The sequence below is a fragment of the Cyprinodon tularosa genome, unplaced genomic scaffold, assembly GCF_016077235.1.
Source record: "Cyprinodon tularosa strain WSP-4 unplaced genomic scaffold, ASM1607723v1 ctg81, whole genome shotgun sequence".
Lineage (NCBI taxonomy): Eukaryota > Metazoa > Chordata > Actinopteri > Cyprinodontiformes > Cyprinodontidae > Cyprinodon > Cyprinodon tularosa.
Genome location: NW_024039574.1, coordinates 1711622 through 1726197, shown reverse-complemented (window position 1 = coordinate 1726197; position 14576 = coordinate 1711622). Strand labels below are relative to the sequence as shown.

At 40.2% G+C, this 14576-nt stretch overlaps 1 protein-coding gene across 4 annotated transcripts in view; it reads left to right on the top strand.

Annotated features, from left to right (window-relative positions):
• The window catches only part of fbxw7 (F-box and WD repeat domain containing 7), a 123363-nt gene extending 110043 nt beyond the window's left edge, over window positions 1–13320 (top strand). For all 4 annotated transcript variants that reach the window (XM_038271774.1, XM_038271773.1, XM_038271775.1 and 1 more), the window contains 4 exons: window positions 3245–3426; window positions 5454–5679; window positions 6104–6314; window positions 11606–13320. In XM_038271774.1, coding sequence (XP_038127702.1) covers window positions 3245–3426; window positions 5454–5679; window positions 6104–6314; window positions 11606–11874 — 888 coding nt within the window. In that variant the 3' untranslated portion in view covers window positions 11875–13320. The remainder of the gene's footprint in view (window positions 1–3244; window positions 3427–5453; window positions 5680–6103; window positions 6315–11605) is intronic.
• The last annotated feature ends 1256 nt before the right edge of the window (window positions 13321–14576 follow it).

Here is a 14576-nt window from a genome sequence, read left to right as displayed (position 1 = left end):
CCTGTAGCTCTGAGATTTAATCCTTGGATATTATTAGTTGGGTGCACATTTGGCTCCTCTTACAGGTTTATTTTGTATTATTTTCTTGCCCACAAAGGTCATAAAAGGTATATTTATTAATTCATACTTGAAAGAGAGAAACAATCTTCTGTAAATCTAAATCACAGCATCAGTAGCTCTGTATTCAAAGAAGGCATTCACAGTTTGAGTGAAGGGAGCTCTAATCTTCCTCCATACTCAGAGAGAGGCTTATTTTATGTTGGATGCCGGAGTCCTTCATTTCAGATAGTCTCTTCCCACGCAGTGTTTGAGTTGGCTCTAATCACACGGATTCTTGTTCCTTAAGGTTTCCTCCAATTCTTTAATTTACAAGATGGATTGTAGATCCTCATATGTCCAGAGCAAATTACAAAAAGTAGGAGCCTCTTAGCACAAAACCCCAAAACATGGAGGCTGTACTTGTCACACAAATTAAAGAGGGTTTTTATAATTATGATTTTGATGAACTGTGCAAAAGTGATAAACCGGCTGTGTTAACATGTATCATATCTGGTCTCACAGTATGCTGTTGAGTTTAAATTAGAATTTTCCAGACCAAATCAGATTAATCTAAGAAAAAATTCTCCCTTATGTTTAATGAAAACAAATTAAAAATTACAGAAATTCTTTTGAAGCATCTTCCAGTCATTCCCCCACAGAGATGACTTGAATTCAAAGTGCTGCTAAAAAGAAGCTATGAATCACAATTGTAAAACAAGTTGGCAGTCTCTGCCATTATAGCCAAAGAAAGCAGAGCGAATAAAATGTGTGCACCTAGTGGCGTCTCACTACGAACAATTTGATCAGAGTTAGTTGAATTTATCTGAACCAAAGGTGACAGGCGGAGGTCACTCTTGACTATAGAGGATCAAGGAGTGGGAGGAGAGGTGATGGAAGACTTGGTCAAAAACTCACAACCACACTAGTACTGGGAATTCCACTGTGTTTTCCTTTAATATACCCACTCTTCCCCAACCTTACAAAGCCAGGTTCAACAGCTGCTATATATTTTCAAATATGAAAAATGAGCAGAGTCCAAACACCCCTTAACGTTACCAAAAGTTGGGGCGCTAACATGTCCATCTCATTCCCTGTATCGATCTGGGTCACGTATCTCCCATGCTCTCTATAGAGGAGCAGTGGTGTATACTTGTGACATCAATTGCAATACTAGTGTATCTTAAAGAACCACTACACAATTACAGCTATAAAAAATGCATTGGTGGAAATGATTAAATCTTCGTAAACGGCAAATTCATATAAATCGATGAAAGTATTTTTTTCCCACTCGGGTTAAATTAAAAGTAACATGGTTTACAAACTCTTAAGAGTGAAAACAAAGACATTAATTATCCCAACTGGAAGAATAAGCTGTTATTTAATACATAGATTCAACGAAAGATGTAGAATAAACACTTGCTAAAACGTTTAGTTGTTTTCAACCTAGCATGCTAATTACTGTTCCGCTGATATTTGCGGGTTATTAACTAAGGCTCACTGCTCAGTTATCCTAGCTTGAAGTCTGCTGCTTTACAGATCCTCTCCTTTACAACTGCAGTTTTAGTGGCTTTCAAATTTGCCAGTTGTGGGTTAAATTTCTTCTTGAAATAAGGTGAGGGACATAACTCCAAGTTCATACCCAAATATGTGTATAACTGTTAATTTGAGTGCAAATAATAGAGTATGGCTCTAGTGATACTTTGTGTCATCAATACAATAAAAAAAAACAATATAGATTTAGTTTAATTATTTACCTTTAAGAGTATTACTATATTCTTCTCGGCTGCAGAATCTGTCATGCTAGAGGAAAGTTTCAGCCTCCTTTCAGGCAGCAGACATGCAGCCTGTATTAAGAAGTGGCTGAGCTGCCAGATGTGTTACTCAGTATTTCAAACGGTAAACTCTGGTTAGTTCAGCACCTTTTCTGCCATCTCATTAAGGAGAGACAGAGAAATGGGATAACAACAGAAGCAGCAAGATGAATTAACAGCATCTAAGTCATGAAATAGTGAAACAAATATTGCAAGGAGTTTACAGTGGACTGTAGAGATACATCCTCCTTCGGTGGGTCATGTACTGCTTATAATAACTCTTCATGTTTGTTCTGTTGGAGCTAAAATATTGTTTCATTTGGCATCTTTGGTTTGACAAAAGAAATGGAAAGTTGGAAACCAAACATGTTACTGGCTGATGGTTTCTTTGCCAAGTAGTTGTTCACATGTGGATCTAAAAATGTCTCATCTCATGGGTTTAGGAGCTGTTTTTTTTATGTCTGAGTGGTTCGTAGGTTATAATAAGTTGGCTAAAAAGCAAACCTTTTCTTGAAGTAGTTTGCTGTTTTTCCTAGAAAGCTGTTTTTAGCATTTTAAAAATCCTCATCTAGTCTGAAGATCTATTGATAAGAACCACTTTGGAGCTTAAAAGTAAAATATAAAGAAACTGGTGTGATGCATTTTGGGTATAGCCTTTCTGTTATGTAGAAAGTGTGTCAAATGAAGCGAGAAACAATCTCCCCTCTAAGGTTATTCCTATTTCAGCTAAACTTCATGAGGATCCTCTGAAAAGTAAGCAGAAAAGGCTACAGCTTCATTCCCCTCTTGTTCTTCCACTGCTGGTATTCACTTATTCCCACTGTTCCTTATCAGTTGCAGTCAGAGGTCACATGTTCTACAGTGAAGCGACAAGCTTCACTATACCTCCCAGACAGCTGCTGCACCCCACCCTCTGAATTTCACTTTAATGCATTTGGGATAATTAAATCGACCCACATGTGGAACAAACTGCGGAGACGCAAATTCAATTGATCAGAGTGATTTCCATAACTGCTGCAATCAATAGCTAATCTAGCTCCCCTAATGAGGACAAATGGACGCGTTTCATTGAGGACGGTTGTCAACCCTTTCTGCAACAAGAATGAATCGGCCTCTTCTCAAACAGATAACTAAAAGCAATTATTAAAGCTGGCCGATGGTTTGGATATTTTGCCCCTGAGCTAAAGGAGCTTGCACAAGCTTTTTCTTCAAATAACAGGTCACATAAATTTAATTTTCCTTTCTTTCCCCCCGAAGCCAACATGAGGTCAACAGCAAATGAAATCCCAAATGAGATTTCCAGCTCTGAACCCCTGATTCTGGATATATATGCAAATCCAACCACCCCTGCTGTCTGTCACACTAAAACTTTCTCTGCCTTTGTGTTAACTCAGTGTCTGCGGACGTTGGTGGGCCACACCGGGGGCGTGTGGTCATCCCAGATGCGAGACAGCATCATCATCAGCGGCTCCACTGATCGCACACTCAAGGTCTGGAATGCAGAGACGGGAGAATGTATCCACACCCTCTATGGGCATACCTCAACAGTACGCTGCATGCACCTACATGAGAAAAGGTATGGAGCAGCGCTGGTGGTGAGATTTTTTTTTAGGCTTTAAATCAGCTCTAAGGGAAAGATTGCTGAGTGTTCTTTATGATTAAAGAGATGATAAAGATTTGGGAAGTGCATAAATTTATTTTTATCCTTTTAGCAAAACAAACTCCCCCTCATACCATTGTAATAATTTCTCTTTAAAAGAGTGTATGATTGGTATATAATCAAATAAAGAAGCAGCTGCTGTCTGGTAATAGCCCAGAAAATGTGTGTTGAATTTACATTTATGTTTATAGATCTAGTTCTTTATTTTTCTATGCCTTGTTAGATATATAGAAAAAAAAATGCTACATCATCTTTGACCTTTTTTGGCACTTATGTACAAAAACAGAAACGTGAGTCCTTTATTTCTGCAATCAGGTGAAAAGAGCAGCGATGACTCTGGAAAATAGGTCTGCATCTAGAAAAGACATCATGTGGACTCGCGGTGATTAAATGGAGCCTGAGTCGTCTTAAGTGAACTGCTGCTCACTTGTTCACGCCGTATTGCACTCTAGAGATTCAAAAGTGCTCTTTTTGCCTTAAGGCCAGCCAAGGTTTTTGTGTGTAGTATTTGATTACTCACCGGGTGGAAGGGCGGCGAGTTGCAGACGATGAATAACATGTCAGTGATTTCCATCTTTAAAGTGCTGTCAGGCATTTAGTAAATATAGAGTGTCTGCACCGTAGCTACAAGTTATCCTTTTTTTTTCTATCTAAGTGATTTTAAGGGAGAAGTCTGCCTGTTTTGTTTGTTGAGAACCTGCAGGGAATTGGTTAAAACACCAACGACCAGTGACCAGACTCCTCACTTAACGTAATAACGGTCATACCTAAAGGGGGTTGTCTTTTTTTTTTCCCTCCCCAACCTATAATAATCTTCACATCCATCCTCAAGACATGGCTAGAGGCATCTGTCTGAGCTAAGAGCACATTCTGTACATTCAAGTGTGAACATGAATGCAATGCTGGAGGAGTGGAAGAAAATGTTTACACGGTCTGGGCCTGTCAGCACAGCTTTCAGTTGAATGAGGACTGATGGAGACTTTTACGTTTAAGCTCTCACACATCTAAGAAGTAGAAACACATTATCTGGACATAAAGGTGCCCTCAGTTAGGCTCATATCAAGATCAAGGATGCATTATAACCCGGTGCTGAAATGCCAGGGTTTTCTGGTATTGCTGTTTTATTACTGTTTCTGGTATTACGGGTTTAATTTTAGAAATCTCTTTACCGTCCCTCTTTTAAAGATAAGCATCAGTTCCTTTTCTGTCTCTTAATGTGTCTTTTTCGGCACTAGAGGCTTTTATTAAACATCAATTCAGTGTCGAAGAAGCAGAGGAAACATGCACCAAATGGGATCAGATCAGACATCAAATGCAGGACTCCCACATGAAGGATTGTAGCCTCTGCTCATACACCGGCTTTACCCACCCAGCCAGCCAGTGTCTGCTGCTCTAATGCACGCCTGGTACCGGCAGAGATGTCAATGTTTTAATTTAATCTAAATATTCAGATATTTTATCAGGTAGTTTTTCCTTTTTTACTAAAAGGCAGTGAAACCTTAGTGAAATAGGAGTTTGCAAACAACTGTTGTTTTGCCACAGAGTGTTTTAAAGCTGTCACCCTTAAGGGGTGACCCTTTCTGGGAGCTGAGCTAAGTGCAGTCATCATAAATTACAGCTGACTGAAAGCCACAGGCAGCAGATGGGGCTTGGGAAGTGTTACCCAACATACTGTCCTTCCCCTCTTATTAAAGGGTAATTGTCATATATGTACTATTGAGTTTATGAGGTACTGTTTGAATTAGCTATTAGTAGAATATAATTTCACTTGTCATTTGGCCTTTTGGTTTGACCGTCTCTAGACTCTCATTTAAAAGCGTTCAAATTACAAAAATATGAAAGTTGAAACTGTCCAAGGTCCTGATATAAATACATCTTCAGTCCCTTTCAGAAACATGGGTGCCATCGTGTCTTGACTCCACGTGTTTTTCGTTTGTCTTCAGGGTTGTCAGTGGTTCTCGCGATGCCACGCTTCGTGTCTGGGACATCGAGACGGGTCAGTGTTTACACGTCCTCATGGGCCACGTGGCGGCGGTGCGCTGTGTCCAGTACGACGGGCGGCGGGTGGTCAGCGGTGCTTACGACTTCATGGTCAAAGTGTGGGACCCAGAGACGGAAACCTGCCTCCACACACTGCAAGGCCACACCAACAGAGTGTACTCCTTGCAGGTGAGCCGTTTCATCTGATTTAGAAAGCTGGTCGCAGCAGCAAGACTTAATCTATTTGATTTTGCTTTGAGTGTTTGAAGTTCTTTCTTCATGTTAGTTTAAGATTTCAGCATATTTCTTATTTTGTCTAATTGAAAACAGGTTATAATATTGAGTGCCCACTGTGCCTTAGAAAGACAAGACTGATTACTTTGCTGAAATTCAAATCTGAGACCCAACATCTTAGTTTGACTCTTTGAGATAGGGACATAAAAAAAGATGAGCTCAGACAGATCAATACATTTCGATCAGTTGTATTGAATCTAAAGTTTGTAGGTGGAAATGCTCCATCAGCGAAATGTTTTTGCAATTGGCTGCAAATCGGGGGGAGAGCTGTAGTTATCCTGCCTAAACACATTAAAAACCCATCCTTTTGTTCTTCCAGTTTGATGGGATCCATGTGGTGAGCGGCTCTCTGGACACGTCTATAAGAGTCTGGGACGTGGAGACGGGAAACTGCATTCACACTCTCACGGGGCATCAGTCCCTCACCAGCGGCATGGAGCTGAAGGACAACATACTCGTCTCAGGCAACGCAGACTCCACTGTCAAGATCTGGGACATCAATACGGGCCAGTGTCTCCAAACACTGCAAGGTAAATGCAAAGAAAAAGGATTAATAAGTAGCAGAATTGGAAAACAACAGGCATGCATTCACTTTCTCTTTGCATTCACTTCACATGGGATGGCCTGTTCAGTTATCGACTGAACAAGGATCTAAAGGTTTTTCAAAGGCGCTTTATCATTTATGACATTCTGGATGTATGATGCAATCGCCCTCACTTTGGGAAAAACTTTGACGAATGACAGAAATTATTGATGAGCATTTCATTATTTAGAACCATTTATAGAAGCACACCAGCAGATCACATGTGGGCCATGCCCTACATGAAAGCCAGCTGTCATTTCACGTCCAAATAAACGCAGCCTTGTGGGTTCGTACAAGCAGCTGAAAAGATGACATTTCTACAAGTGGGAGCTTGTTGAGCAGGTGGAAGGTTAAGGGATTATTAGTTGTTATCCTGCGTACCGTAGAAAACACAGTTGCTGTCAAGTTCGGATGAGTATCATGAGGATTATGTGTCTGTCAGACAGAAATGAGTAGCTTTTTTTTATTTTTTTTATTGCAGATCGATCTCATAGTAAAGCCCAATTAAACATATTCACACCTATCTTTAGGGCTTTAAATGTTTAGAAAATCATGAATAATAATAATAATTGAAAATCATTGATTGAGAAATTCACTGCTGCATCTTACCCCGTCCCCTTGGGGAGCAGTGGGCTGCCACTGAGCGGCACCCGGGGAGCAATCAGGGGTTAATGGTCTTGCTGAGGGACCCAGAGTGGAGGCTGTGGGGATCAAACTGGGTAATTTTCCTGCATTTTCTTCCTATATATCAGCCATTATGATGCTTCTAACCCTCTCTGTGACCTTCATCATTGACTGCAGGCTGAATATATCACTTGCATGCAAATAAAACCCACCATTCCTGACTCTTGGAATATAATAAACTGTTCTTTGCTATATTAATATTTGTGCAGCTCATCGTCAGGAAAACAAGCAGGGATGCTGGCAAATGTCTGAAGGATAAAATGTATTTCAATGAGTAAACAAAAACTTCAGTCTGCAAGCTTATAGTCCTTTAGCTTTAGGCTTTTGCAGATAAAGATCTCAGATAGATGGTCTATCCACTCTTTCTATTGTACCATCGTCGTTTTTATTTAACTGTTATCTTTTTACTGCTGATTTAATGGCAGTGAAACTACTTTGCTCTGCAGTGGTTTTTATTTGACTTTACCAGGATGTCTTACCAGCTTTTCTCTCCTAGTACAATTTTAGATTTTAAATCTTAACATCGATGCCCAAAGATTATTTATTCATATTTACACTGCTGAATGATTTGGATTTAAAGTTTTCGTCTATCCAAGATGTTTGTTTTATTTAGTTCTGAATTTTTGTTCTGTTTCTCAAAACGGACAGATTGAATGCAGTTGAAATGGTATCAACTGGAAGAAAATAAAATGCATTACAACCTAAAACCAGTTCTTGTGGTTGTTGTGCAGCTATTTGTGTGCTTCCTCTGGTCTTTTTAAGATGTCTTTGAAACTGGAAGGCCTCCGTACATCACTCTAATGTTCAGCTCACTGCAGATTTTCTGTCAGATTTAAGTTGGGACCTCAGGCAGCTCCAAAACATTGATCGTAATTCCAGTCAGTAGGGAGAAGATGATTCTAAAATTATTTCTGTGATTGAGGGGAAATAACTAGACTAAAGATGCCGCTTCAGATATTGATGATTGTCCATTTGTGAAATGATTCCCCTTTTTGTTGGAATATGTGAGAAATAATAGTAAAAATGTAGATTTAGGACTATATCTGCCTTGGTGTAGGTTTACAATGAAAGTTAATAACCAAGTCCACTTACCGTCTAAGAACCAGAATCCCTCCATGTTTGTAGATTTTTTTTTTTTTACGTTATATATAATATATTGGACTATAAAGACAACTGAAGATCAGATGCTTACAGTCATGATTTTTTTGTGTGGCTCACAGGTTTTAGATAACCAGCCCAGGTCTTACCTGGACCCAGCGCTCCCCTGGAACTGGATCCCATAGCCTTTATCCAAAGAAAAGCTTTTTGAATTGTTGAGCGGAGCAGTAAGGTAGTAACCTGCTCCGTTAGATGACTAAAAGAGTCGGATAGTAAAAAGTCTGTGATGCTGCTGCACTCATAGAGCTGCACATTCACTCAGATACTAAACATCCTTATGTGCTTCCTTTTGCTGGTTACATTCTTGTTTCCTTTGTAAACATTTGAATAGCTTTGTCTCAATTACCAGGAATTAACATCTCATAGTAAGTACAATGTTCTCTTCCTGAATAGACGAGGCAGCAACTGGTGCCCTGTCCCCAAATACCCTCATTAGGAAACTGCAAGTCTGTGTGCTGGCTCTCCAAATGCCAGTACACAGCATCTGAACAAAAGGAAGCCCCAGTGAGAGCCTGAAGAGACGAGTCAGGGGGGAGGATAAATGCTGGCCGTGGTGAAGAGAGTCGAGCAGGAAAGGGCTGCTGATCTTTGTAGGTCACATAATTAGGTCAGAGGATGATTCCCGCCATTCATCAGTCTGTTTTGATGAGACAATAGAGGTTCAACAAGGCCATCCGTGTGTTGGGAGGAGGGAGAAGCTAATGATGAAGCAGGTTGCTTTGTTGTGTCAGTGAAGAGCCGCACATGGTGGGGGTTGGTGCTAAAGGAATGAGACCTTTGAACCCAAACCAGACAGAAAATCAATCATTTCTGGAAGATTTCTCTAAATATTTTGTAAATTTGTATTTTTATAATATTGATTTTAATATCCAATATATATCGAATTAGGTCATAAGTTTTCCTAGACAGTCAGAAGTAAAGGATTCGATTCAGAACATTTCCAGATCTGAATAAGTATGCAAACAGAAAATATTCTATAGGAATAATTTATGATGGAATGTTTCATTTACCGGTGATTAAAGTTATTTCTCGAGTCTAGCATTACCCACCCCCTACCCCCCAGTATTGTTTGGCCTTCCTACCATCCATTCATCTAATCTGTCTTTTAACATCAATCCATCTGTCCATCTTTTCTACACCTGTCTCCCTGTTTTTTGTCCAGCTGTCCAAACATATGTGCTTGTTTCTTATTAAAGGTGAACAATTGTAGAAATACCTGCTATTAATTATGTTTTTATTTCATGATACTTTCCTCTGCAGGTGAATAAGGGCTGAAATTTGACCTGTCCAAAAAGCCTCCAGTTTACTGTCCAGTTTGGTTTAAGACTCATAGAATTCAATAAAACTTTCTAGTATAAACAGTTTTTCTCAGGTAATGTTTTGTCAATCCAGTGTCCCAAATTGTGGGACTGAAATGCCCCAGCTTAGGTGTTGGATGTTAGGTGTTAAGACCAGATTCAGCTCAACCAGTCAGATGCTAGTAAATGTTCAATTAGTTATCCTACAGAAGGAAGAATCATTTGCTGCTTTACTGAAGGGTTGATTTCATTTAGCAGCTGCTTTTATTTTGAATTGAACTTCAGAGGTCAAAAAGTTTTTTGTTTTTTTTCCCTCATAAAATAGAAGATAGAAGATAAACCTACATAAACCCTGATTAACCTGCAGTGGAAACATTGACAGCCACCATCTTTGGCTCTAATCACAGCAGCTAGAACATCTCTGTGTTCACCTTAGGTCGCCATAGATGATCTTGGAAAAGCAAATGTTGAACTTTTCTTTTAGTATTAAGGAAGGAAAAACACAAAAGCATCTTTCAACCAAAGCGTCTTTCACCTCCCTCACAGATGAAGAATAGTCCAGACCGGGAAGTCAACCTAAATTAACAAACGCTGTAAGAGCATTCAGGGCTCATGTTATCATGTTGTCCTGCTCAGCTCCTGTTGTCTTTCATATCAGAGTCTGTTTGGAAGGTTTCCACGTTGAGAGTGATTCCATTAAGCTACACAGTTTAAGAAACCTCCAAAAAGCCTGCATTCTGTTCCCAATGTGCTGTTGCTGTAACACTTCAGGTATCTGTTAATAACATCAGCTGGAGCTAAATAGCATAGCATCATTAAGTTTAAATTAAAAATGTAACTCAATTCCTAAAACTATCATAATAGGTGCTAAAAGGATGTTTTTTGGCTTAAATTTTAGATAAAACATAAACCCATGATGATGCTCACTAACGCTTAAAGGTATAGTGGAGGAAGTTCTTTTTCTGGATGGATCATCAAAAATAGTGGTCCTCCTAATTGTTGATCATTCTAGTGATATATCCTATTCACTTACCCGTGGTGAGTCTGGCATATTGGAAAAATTGCAAATCTTTTGGAAAGTAAGCTTTTATGAGCGATTAAAACAGTAACTTTTAAACAGAGCGTGCACGAGGAGAAAAGGGCTTGTGCATGCTATTGCACACGTTTAATAGACATTTCCTCTCGCGAGCGGGTAAAGGTTGTGTATGTGCATTTTCTTATTATTTTTTTTTAAGTTGAGAGTGCGGTCTTTTAAAAAATTTGTGAAAATCCTCCACTATATCTTTAACGTTGTACAGCTAACCCATTTATAGAATGCAGCGCTGTGAGAATGAACTATGAAATATGGTAAATCTTTTTAAAGTGGTATATGCTGCTCATATGAACAATATATCATCATTTATGACTTAAGTGATTTTTTTTTAAGAAATTGGGCTACTCCTCTGCACTCAAGTCAGTATGAATTTCTTTAAAGAAAACGTCGAAACAAAGTTGGACCAAAGCGCCTTATGAACCAGACCCAAAACAGCTGGAGGAACCTCTGTAGGCTGCAGCATCTCAGCAACATGAATTACAGCTGAGATGAGATCAATGCGTCAGCAGTTTTATGAGGAAACCAGCCATTCCTAACATAAAGCTTCCTATAACATCTGGAGATAGAAATGAAAGCTCCACATCAACCTTTCTCCTGTGATACTGTTGGAAAGTTCCAGCCATCAAATGGGGTTTAAACATACTGTTAGGGAATAACTATAAGCTTTGAACACATGTGTAAAACAAGCCTTTTCTTTAAGCAATAAACACTTAAACCATCACAGTGATTCCAACTCTCTTGCTGAGATTTTGCTGAAACTATGAGCGGTGCCTCCTGAAATGTTCACTACAGCGGTGCTGCTTCTGCATCTGCTGGCTTTGCCACAGCTAGATATTGTAAAACTGTCTATTTGATAAAAAGGAAAAATAAATGATGCCAAAAAACAATGGATAATCTTTTTGTAAGTGAATCCTTTGGATGTGAAATGTTCTTCCTTTATTGTTTCTGCAGTACCAGCCTGATGACGGGTATTTTTTGTCCCCCCCCCCATCTTTGTGCTTTCAGGTCCTCACAAGCACCAGAGCGCCGTGACGTGCCTACAGTTCAACAAGAACTTTGTCATCACCAGCTCTGACGACGGCACGGTCAAACTGTGGGACCTGAAGACGGGCGAGTTCATCCGGAACCTGGTGACCCTGGAGAGCGGCGGCAGCGGCGGGGTGGTGTGGCGCATCCGAGCGTCAAACACCAAGCTGGTGTGTGCAGTGGGCAGTCGCAACGGCACAGAGGAAACCAAGCTGCTGGTGCTGGACTTTGATGTGGACATGAAGTGAGAGGAGCAGGACACGCCGAGGACAGATGAAGAAAGAAAACGATCCGCAGGAAGAAGAGAGAGGGAACGGGAGCAGCGGTGCCTGGAAACCAGAGGGCCGACACCCAAAACTCTTCACCCAAACTCACTGAGGTCTACAATCACAGACGGCGGGCTTTGCTGTCCTCTCTTATTACCCACGTCTCCCACTTCGAGTTCATGTTACTGATAAACACACAGTTCCCTAAGTGTTCAGCCCTCTTCCCATCGATTAAGGTGAATCGGAGGGGGATCGGGCTGGAAACTGGGGGCGGAGGCCGCAGCCGCTGTGGCTGGGAGAGATTCAACGAGTGGGATCCTGTAGAGGCGACCCTCCACCTGTTGGGTCCTGGGCCAGCGTCGCACAGAGACCCAGCTTGGCTCCAGTCTGACAGATTTCCAGTTGTACAGAGATATATTATTTTTTAAAGCCCCCTCCCTCCTGTCAGAGCGTGCCCACAGACAGACATACACTTACACTCATCGTATGGCCAGCAGGAAAGCGGGCGAAGGTAGAAGACTGTGGAGCATATAGGAGATGAATCTCCACGCAGTTACTCCCGAAGAGCTGCTCGACGACGTGGGGAGAAAGGAAGTGCTCGGAGCGCCCAGGCCTCCGACCCGGGCTTGTTTCTTTGTCACTCCATTTCCGTTCTAATTGTTCTCCACTCGGTTTCAGTAGACTTTAAATTTCTCCACACAAGCACAACTGTGAATTTCAGTATCTGAAGAGGTTGTTTTTGTTTGTTTTCTGCTTCACGCAAAATCTCAGTATTAGAGAAACCCATCCAGTTCCCAGATGCCGTCTTTGTCGCAGGTTTTTGTTACCTCCTACATGTTTGTCTCCACTTGAACGTCAGTGCTGTCCAGCTCTGGTGGTTTGGTCAGAAACCAGAGGAAAGCTATAGAGCCCCCCCACCTACTTAACCCCACCCCGAGTGGCCAAACCGAATTTTATGCTGCTAGAGGAACCGGAACCAGAGAAGTGGAGCTTCTACGTGCTGTGACGTTTTAGTCCACAGGCGATATTCCCAATCGGACTATGTACGTCTGGACTTAGAAAAATAAAAAACAAAACAGGACATTTTTACCATCCAACTTTTTTTTTCCTTTGTCTTTTTTTTTGCCACTGAAACTTGAGCCAAACGTGCCTCTACGTTTGAGGCTGCAAGGAGGAAGGGCGTCGGACAGAAGCTGACAGGATTCGTCTGCGGAGATCGAAGCGAGACGTGTGGGGGGGGTGGGTTGTAAACACTGTTGGAGTGTGTGTGTGTTCTGAGTGCATGAGTGTGTGTGTGTGTGTGTGTGTTAATGTGTGTTAGCGGGCAACTTGTAAACACATTCCTCGGGACAAAGCTTTTCCAGCCTGTTCTTTGGGAAATTGTACAAATGCTGCATTGGACTGGCTTCAAAAAACAAACAAAAAAGAGGTTAAAAAGTAAATCAAACTAGCAGATGTATTGATTTTAAGAGAGAACTGTCTGTATGTGTGTGTGTGTGTGTGTGTAAGAGAGAGAGAGAGAGACTGTTTTTTTCTTTTTTTCTTTTTTTTCTTTCCCCCCCATTCAGAGGTGTCTGAAGCAACAGAGGAGACCACCACAAGCATCAACTGACAGGTCGGGCTGCAGAGCGTCTTAGTGTTACATGTGCTGCGCATGAAAATCCCTGCAGCCGTCATGGACAGAAACCTTGTAGCCAAACAAGTCGTCTCACTCTCCAGGAGTCACAACTCGAGCTGAACTGTGAAAGTGGTATAACACTGTATATTAAAAAGAAAAAAAAAAAGAGAGAAAGAATACGATCTCTATCTCCTCTCGTTGTTTTCTTCGTCTGTTTTTAATTTATGATCTGGTTTGAGAAATCAGATTTGTCGCAGGTGTTTTTATTTTGTTCAGTTCATGTAAAACTGCCTGGCAAAAAAAAAGAAACGAAAAACAGACAAAAAAACCTGAAAGGGATTGTGTATTTGTTTGATTTACTTAGAATTTTATTTTCTTATAACTTAAGTGCAATAAAATGTGGGTTTTCTTTTTTCCATTTCAAGCATATCAGTTGTCTGTTTCTGTTTACCTCTGTGAAGGCATCTTATATGGTCAATAAAGCATAAATATTTGGTTAAATGCTCCTGAACAGTGATACTCTAAACTTTCCAAGTAATAACATTCCAGTGACACAGAAAAAAGTTTAATTGGGTCAATTACGTGTATTTTTTCCTTGATTTAAACAGATAAACTAAATAATATGATTGCCGTTTAAAATAAGAAATAACTCCATTATCTTATAAGTGCATAGTATCAAATTAGTTTACTTCAAGGGCAAAAATATATTATTTGATTTATCTGCTATAATTAAAAGCAAATACACCTTTAGGAAATGTTTACTCATTTTTATATCAATCTTATCCTTGTAGCTTCACACATCCAGTAATTTATTCACACAGTTTAAGTTTATTTAAATTTGTTATCAGATTTAATTGCTTATTTATTTGAGGCATTCATCAGACATGACTTTAAAAAAAAAAAACGATCACAAAGACAATTAAAAAATAAAAAAAATAGGTGAAAAAGTTTCTAATAGAAAGCTAAGTGGAGTTTGCTTCCTCTACCAGTGTGTCTGTGGGCTCTCCGGTTATTGCACTCTCCCAAAATATGGCTGCAAAGTCTGAATTGTCTCTCTTGCCCTGTG